This window comes from Colossoma macropomum, unplaced genomic scaffold (assembly GCF_904425465.1).
Source record: "Colossoma macropomum unplaced genomic scaffold, Colossoma_macropomum, whole genome shotgun sequence".
Lineage (NCBI taxonomy): Eukaryota > Metazoa > Chordata > Actinopteri > Characiformes > Serrasalmidae > Colossoma > Colossoma macropomum.
The window spans coordinates 5,188,485-5,197,032 of record NW_023494790.1 but is presented as its reverse complement, the minus strand read 5'-3'; the positions used below and the strand labels follow the sequence as shown (position 1 = coordinate 5,197,032).

Sequence of the window (8,548 nt, the reverse complement as noted above, 5' to 3'; positions counted from 1 at the left end):
AGTTGGAGAAGGTTGGGTTGGTGTGCCCTGGGCTTTACAACAGTGGTTCCCAGCCCTGTTCCTGGAGTACCCCTGTATAATTTGTTGTTTCCCATGCTCTGATACTGCTGATCCAAATAATCAGCTAATTGATGAGCACTTCCTGAGCTGTGTTAGAGCAGGGAAAATGCCAAACTTGCAGGGATGGGGTACTCCAGGACTAGGGTTGAGAACCAGTGGTCTAAAGCTGAGGTTCTCAACACTAGTCCTGGGGACCCACTTCCCTGCCCAGCATCTAATCCAGCTTGATGGCTAATTATGAAGCCCTTCATAAGTGGAATCAGGTGTGTTGGGGCATAGGATACAGGAAGAAGAGTGGGTTCCCAGATTTGAAGTCAAGAACCACTGTTTGAAAGAACTGATTCTCTAGCATGCCTTAACAGAAGTACTCATTAGGCTGTCCCTCAGTCCTGGCTGTGGCCTCTGAATCCACGCTGGAGCGTGCCGAGAGCAAGCGGTTGGACTCATCCTGGTTGAGCCGAGTGAGGTACTCCCCCTCCAACCCTTTGGCTTTGGTTCCCGGTGAGAGAGTCTCAAAGGTCACATAGGAGTCCTGGATGTCCTTGGACTTGCGGCCCAGCAGCTTCTGGAGCCGCCTCTTCAGCGCCCCACAGCAAACAATAAGAGTGAGTGGCACAGCAATGACACAAGCAACAGTGATGACCACCACGTTGATAAGCTTCTGAGTCCCACTGGCGCTGGCTGCCTCATCGGTGGAGAAGATGACGCACTGCTCCTTCTTTGGAATGAGACCCTTTACGCAAACGCAAGCAATGTACTTTGTTTTGGGCACCAGTCCATCAATGGTGACCCGGTTCTTGCCGGGCCCAACGTTGATGCGCCTCATGTCTCTCTCACCAAAAACGGCATACAGGACACTGAAGGATGTTGTATTGGTGGCAGCTGGTGCTCGCCAGTTTAGGGACACTGTATGATCGGTGTCACCGATGACTTTGACGGAACGTACCACTCTTTTCTCTGGACCTTGCTGCAAGGAGGAGGCGTTTCCTGCTAGATTACTCAACACTTCTTTCTCCACCTCTATTGAACGGCCATCCGTCCCCGTGCCCGTCTCAGGAGGGACTGTCATTTTAACTGCCGAGATTCCATCTGAGATACTGTAGCTCTCTATCTCAAAGGATGCTGTAGATTTAGGTCTGTTAAGTGGCTCGATAATTGGGACAGCTGCTGAGCTGGTGGTGGGAGGAACGTAGCGAGCAATTAGCTTCTCCTGGTACGCTGCCCTTCCAAAGCCACCAGGCTTCTTGCCGCGAGTCTTCTTTCGCCACGGTCTCATCGATGCGCCATGTGTCAGAGATGACAAGGGAGATGATGGCGTCAGCGCTTCCTACGAAGTTTGTGGCCTTGCAGACGTATTTGCCTGAATCGCGGTAGGACACGGCAGGAACGCTGAGGACAGACCAGATGATGCCCTCCTTTGAAACCTCTTGCTGGACTGTAAAATAAAAGAGTAGACATTTGTTTACTGTAAAATAAAACAGCAATCATTTGTTATTTATTTGGGCTCACATTCTGTAGCTTTTGCACTTACGACTTTTCTCATAGCTACTAGAGAGGAGATGAGGTGGTAATGGCTTACCAAACATACCTGTCCCATTCAGGGGCTTGCCATCGGCTCGAGACCAGGAGAGCTCAGGGATGGGTACCCCAATGGTTCCGCAGCGAAGCAGAACATTATTTCCCACAGAGCTGCGGACTCTGGCCACGGCCGTGTGGACGCGAGGTGCCTGGCACTTCCTCAGCTCCGTGTCCGAGAAGAGGACGCCGGACAGACTCTCAGGCTCTGAACAACGCAGCCGCGTGTCGATAAATGCCACGGACGAGGACGGAGACTTCTGGAATTGCACCAGGTCAAACAGACGGCAGTCACATTGCCATGGGTTGTCGTGGAGACCTGGAGGGAAAAAAAAATTGGTCTTAATCTTTAAGGACCTGTTGGCCATTTCTAACTGATAAATACATGTGTGTATAGAATATAGAAGCTACTGAATAATTCATAGTAGCATAGTATAGTATTGAATAATAAAACTTGAGATCAATAACTGAAAAATAAGCCAAACAGAATTTGAGGGGTCAAATGGGATTAACAGATGATGATCATGTGATGATGATAATTTTAGATTACTGACGATTTACCCTCTTGCTCAGTAACTACTATGAAACTGATGGATGGATGAGTGGATGGATGGATGGATGGATGGATTGATGGATGGATGGATGCTTACTTTAATTTAACCCCTAAAATCTCAGGCTTATGACATACTAAGGCTTATTAGTCAGTATATACAGAGACTTCAATGCAAACTAGTTGAGCTATTCTTAAGTTATGGAATTGTGTAATAACTCTTTGGCCATTTAAGGGGGTTTAAAGGGGTCAAACCTTGATGTTCAAACTGATATCCAAGTTATTACTGCATTATGCTAACATATTTCTAAAGATAAGGTATTTATTTCACTCGATCTACCACAAGTAAAAAAATCTCTACATTTTCAAAAAAACAATTCTGTTATTTTGAATGAGATATAAAACTTGTATCATACAGAAACTCACAGAAAAAAAAATCGATTCAAATATTTTACAGAAAAATAATAAATCTTACCCAGAATCATCTTGGAGTTTTCAGTGTCCTGTGTCAGCTTTGGAGAGAACCACATTGTCAGCACCTCTGGGGGCACCGTGGTCAGGCTGTTGCTGGACAGATCCAGGTAAGTCAGGTTTCTGATGTAGATTGTGGCTTCAGCTGGAATACTTGTGATTTTATTGTTATGCAAATCCAGGAGCCTCAGGTTGGGCATGTCCGTCAGGCAGTCCCACGGAAAGGAGGTGATGAAGTTGCCGTCCAGCCGCAGCTCGTCCAGCGCATAGAGGCCGCGGAAACTGTCCGAGTGCAGCGTGGAGAGAGAGTTGAAGGACATCCAGAGAAACTCCAGACTGCTGAGGTAGTGGAAGGTTTCGGGGGAGATGCGGCTGATGGCGGTCTTCTCGATACGGAGCTTGGACGTGTCCGCAGGGAAGTTGGTGGGGACGAGGGTGAGCTCGGGGTCGTTGCACAGAACACTCCTACAAAAATGCAAATTGTAGGTTAGATTTGTGATTCTAATTGTATAAATAAAGATAGGAAATAGATAAAAATGATAGGACTCAGGATAAATTGGCAGCGATGGACTTTATACAGTCATACAGAGACAATCAATCTTTTCTCTACAGCTTTGACAATGATAGACAATCAAAATGTGCTTCATGCAATATTAAATATCAAAGATATTGTTTTTCAGAATACTAAATCTACTGTATTTGTTTACACTATACAGGGTTATGATATATATTATTACAAACCAGTGTACTGACATCTGTTGCACAGTATTCACGTACATTAAAATGTGAAAAATTCCATGATGGCCTAAAGAAGACCTCAAAGAAACACTTGTCTCATTTACACAATACTATTAAAAAGGATTTCCATTGATTTATTAACAAATCAGCATAAATAAAGTTAAGATGTAAAGTCATTCAGAGTGGTTTGCTGTGAAATGCTCCGCTCTAGAGAAACTTACAGAATTCTTCACAGTGGTGCTGATAGGAACCAGACATCTGACGAGTTTAATGCCTCTAAAAGCTCCGTCACGGAAAGTTACTACATTAAATGGTTTCAATATGTTGCTTGCTAGCTGAGATATTGTTTTATGGCAGTCATGGTGGAGATGTGCAGGGTGTTGTGAGGCAAATTAGTCCCCAAAGGAGCCTTATTTTTCCAGATTTATCACTATTTTACCATCATCATTACATATAAAACCCAGAAGACACGTGTAGGTTCACTGGTGGTTTCTGATAGTAAATAAAATGCTAATATGTCTGTTGTAGATGTTGTGAGCCCTGGTTCCCATCACCACCACTGTAAAGAAATCTCTTGTCTCTAGTCTCTACAATGAGCAATTTCAAACCAAACTACTCTGAATGACTCTGTTTTCATCTCAACCACTAACTTATGCAGAATTATTTGAAAAATCTGTAAATTTACAGTAAACTGTATTTTGAAGACATTTTCTTTTACAATACAAAATCTACCTTCAAGGGGTTTTATCTGCACAGCCTGCTAAAGTTTGGGGACACCTTTTAAAATGTACATTTTCAGTCTAATGTTCTACAAAGGCTGTATTTGATACTCTTTATGTTTAGCATCAACTCTCAGCTTGATGTTCATCAAAGTTTCTTCCTTGATACGAAGAGCAGATTCGGCCTAAATAATGACTTGATTTTCTTTTCCAAACTGTTGATAATATTGTCACATATGTTTACAGATATTACGGATATTTACATCTAAAAAACATTTGCATAGTCTTTAAAATGTTGTTGGTGTTGCAAACAAAACCTCTGAAACGTTAAATTTACAGAAGAAGGAAATAAGGTTCTTAATTTTCAATGTAAATTAATGTAAAAAGACTGTATTCTAAGTCATTCCTGTTTTATTCTGTTTCTTCTCCATTCATCATGACATTTAATTTAAATTTGTAGCACAGCTGCTGTTTTCTAACTGTCAAAAAAGGAAAAAAATGACAAATATAAGGATGCAAGGTTTTGTGCCTATACCGATGATCTTAAAACTTATTCCACATTGACAGACGATGGACTTTTGATGGACGCTATGTGGCCTCTATACACTATCACTGTATTCTGTATATTATAAATCAGCGTATAAGCATCTGTTGCACAGTATATACATGCACACCAAATCTTGAATATGAATATTTGCATTTTCTCTGTTTTCCTGTAGAGAGAATAGGCCTGCACTGCTGCAGCTAAGGAAAGAAGATTAAAGAGCATTCCCAAGTTAATCCTATACTAAATAGAGAGGAGGGCAAATCTGGACTGCGAATGAATTCTGCCCACACACAAGCAGCTCATCTGAAATGCCTCTATCCTGCACTTAAAACTAATATATCTGAGCAATCTGAGCCATGGAGTAAAGACGAATTCCTACCTCGCCTTGGATCCATCGCTGAGTTTGTGGTAAAAGCAGCTGCACTGTGCAGGACAGGCACCGCACAGCAGAGGAAGGCAACAGAACGCCAGGCAAAACCCCAAACGCACACGGCCCAGCATCTCTGCACTCTTATGAACTATCCTACCGCTCTAGCCTAGTGTCAAAAACCTAAAAAATCCAACCACAAGCGCCTTATTGGTGCTCCTGCAGCAGCAGCACCATCGCTGTGATCTCTCTCTCTCTCTGCCTCAGTAGTCCATACTGGACAGCCTGCGCTGAATCCCCAGATAAAAAGGATAGACGAGGATTAGAGAAAGGACTTGGGTTATTTTCATTTACGCGATTATTTCCTTCCTGGAAGCTCATAGGCTATATGCTTGCCTTTTGTTTATATGCGGGGCAGGCACTTCCAAACATTTGATTGGAGGGTTAATTATAGAGTTTCAGACTGGGCAGGAATTTTGTTTTCCTCTGTATTTCATTGGCGGCTCGTTTTCATTTCACTGGAACGGGTCTTTATACTGCAGGACACCAGGAGTATAAACACAACATGACATAACTATGCATTTAGGAGTTGTACTTAGACGTTGAAGGGTTCAGTGGGAGGAAAAGCTATCATTATTATTTATTTGTATTATTTATTTGTATTTTTTTAATAAAATGAATCTGAAACAAATATGAATTTATTTACCTGAGAGAATGAAAGAATGAAATTTTCCTGCTTATGTTTGTATAATCCTGTCATTTTTACAATAACATAATTATATTATTTTAACGCATTGTTTTAGTGTATTGGTGTACACATGGGTTAAAAATGCACGCTAAAAAACAACAGTAAAATGTAAAGTTAAAGTCACAGACCCCCCTCATTAATTTCATTTCGAGTCAAAATGGCCATTCAGTACACGTTATTCATTTTTCAGCATTAAAGAAAAAAATACAGAAAACATATATTATATAAAATTACACAGAAGCCTCAACAACTAGTTGTTAACTGTATGTAATTTTATATAATATATACTTAATAATGTGGTCTCTGACCTTTTACTTTACGTTTTACTGTTGTGCTTTTCTTTTTAGGTGCATTTTTAATCTTATGTATACATATATAGATATAATACATGTATCTTTTATTTATTTATTTATTAGTGAGTTTATTAGTTCACTTTTCCCCTTTATTCCAGCTTTCATTCTTTTCAGGAGACTCACTTTCAGTTCCTCAAAGAATCTGCAGACACACCTCCAAAGCTCAGTCTTAGAAGCTGGTTGATCATTTTCTGAAGTAATCAAACACATTCAGTGGTGTTGAGGTCTGGACTCTGGGGTGGTCAGTCCATCATTCATCTTCTTTGTTTGGTGTGTCCGTCTCCTTTTCTCAGTGAGGTTCTTCTTGACAGCTACACATCCTTTCAGACCCACAGCGCTGAGTCGTCTTCTCACAGTGGAAGGATGGACAGAAACACCTGTGGATGTTTTCAGATCTGAAGCAGCTTGATTTTCTCCTCTCTCTGTGCCAGAGATGAAAGCTTTAAGTGCTGTTTATCTGATGGGGGCAGTTTTGGTGTCTACCAGCTCTTCCAGGTGGTTGTTAGGAGCCACATTTTGTCTGTAGCTTTTAATCAGTTTTTTAACACTAGTTTTGTTTTGTTTTTTGTTTTTTTGTTGTTGTTTTTTCTTCTTTTGACTTTCTCTTTCCTTATGCAAGTGTATTATTATATCTAATAAAATAAAAAAATAAATAATAATATAATAATAAGGAATTACATGATAGTAATTCATTTTGGTTGGCAATAAACCTTAACAGTCTAACCTGCATGCCTCTGCTGATGGAGGAAACAAAAAGCAGCAAATAAATAATTCCCAGTAATACCACTGAGTGGCAGCAGAGAGTAGGAACAACCATATTTGTATTTACTGAAGATGAAAGACTGATTCCAAACTATGATGTAATTTCATCAGCTATGAGGCCTCATTTATTGATCCGTCTTTAAAGTGATGGGTCTGTGTGTGTGGTGGTGAAAGCTGGTCACACTCTTGGCAGGTGGACGGTGGCTTTTGGCTTGCAGGATCAAACCAGATTCAATCTGCTTATATGCGCTGGCTGCCTGAGAGCAATCTGCCACTGGCCTTGTGTTACAAACACTCACTGCTACCTGTGTGGTGTCTTATCCAGCAGTGGGTGGTAAAAGAAATTGAAAGTTGATAAAAAGCATATCACTTATACAGCAAAATATAAACATGTCTCTATACAACCTGTTGTAGAATATCATTAAAAAATTAAAAAATGTTAAAAAATAAAATTTACACATTTTCCCCCTGTGTGGTTGGTCAGGCCAGGCATGTTTGATGTTCAAAGTTTGCTTCGTTAGTTTTGCGCCGGTACTATGAAGCTCATGTAGCTAACTTTTATCTTTAAAAATAGACAAAGGTTCAGACAGAATTCAGGCTTCAGAATGGCTGCTATTACTGTTTTTAGCATAAGTACGGTACAAATTCAAAGAGCCCCCTTCATTCATTTTATTTCCAGTCAAACTGCCATTAAGTGCAAGTTATTCATTTTTTAGGAGATATTTCTGATAAGATTAGATGTGAGATAATCCACTTGCATGAAGAAAGTCAAAGGAAAACAAGAGTTTCCAAAAAATGACAAAAAGCTACAGAGAAAATTTGGCTCCTAACAACCACCTGGAAGAGCTGGTAGACCCCAAAACTGCCCCCATCAGATAAACAGCACTTAAAGCTTCCATCTTTGAGAGAGAGGAGAAAATCAAGCTGCTTCAGATCTGAAAACATCCACAGGTGTTTCTGTCCATCCTTCCACTGTGAGAAGACGACTCAGCGCTGTGGGTCTGAAAGGATGTGTAGCTGATCAAGAAGAACCTCACTGAGAAAAGGAGACGGACACATCAAACAAAGAAGCTGAACAATGGACTGACCACCCCAGAGTCCAGACCTCAACACCACTGAATGTGTTTGATTACTTCAGAAAATGATCAAACAACTTCTAAGACTGAACTTTGGAGGTGTGTCTGCAGGTTTACTTGAGAAACTGAAAGTGAGTCTCCAGAAAAGAATGGAAGCTGGAATAAAGGGAAAAAGTGGACAAACTAAACACTGAAAAAAAGAAGGCTGGTCTCCGACTTTTGTCACTGCATGTCATGTACTTTTGTCCATCTTTATAGAAAACAGTATGTCCATGCAGTTTCAGAAACCACATAAATAATCCTAACTTCAAGCACCAACCATGTCTGATGCACTTTACATTTAGGTTAACCCTCTATTGCACAATGTTGCCTCAGGGCAACAAACTCATTTTCCTCACTGTACAATAACATTATACACATTTAAAGACAATGATAGGGTTAACACTAAAGGGAAAAGTTTGAGTGTGTCAATAAAAAGCACGTGCTTGGTCATACTATCTCTTTAAACCTCTTTTTAAACATTGAGTATCAATTTTTTGTCATGGGATTTTGCAGAAATATGTTTGTTGCCTAGAAGCAACA

The 8,548-nt window shown here is 40.7% G+C and overlaps 1 protein-coding gene across 1 annotated transcript; it reads right to left on the bottom strand.

The window, feature by feature from the left end:
- Positions 1-415: 415 nt before the first annotated feature.
- Positions 416-6,858, bottom strand: lrit1b (leucine-rich repeat, immunoglobulin-like and transmembrane domains 1b). The gene is given in 6 exon segments (XM_036571812.1): positions 416-1,321; positions 1,323-1,495; positions 1,649-1,954; positions 2,661-3,121; positions 5,040-5,191; positions 6,853-6,858. Coding segments are annotated over 6 exon segments (2,004 nt in total).
- Positions 6,859-8,548: the final 1,690 nt, after the last annotated feature.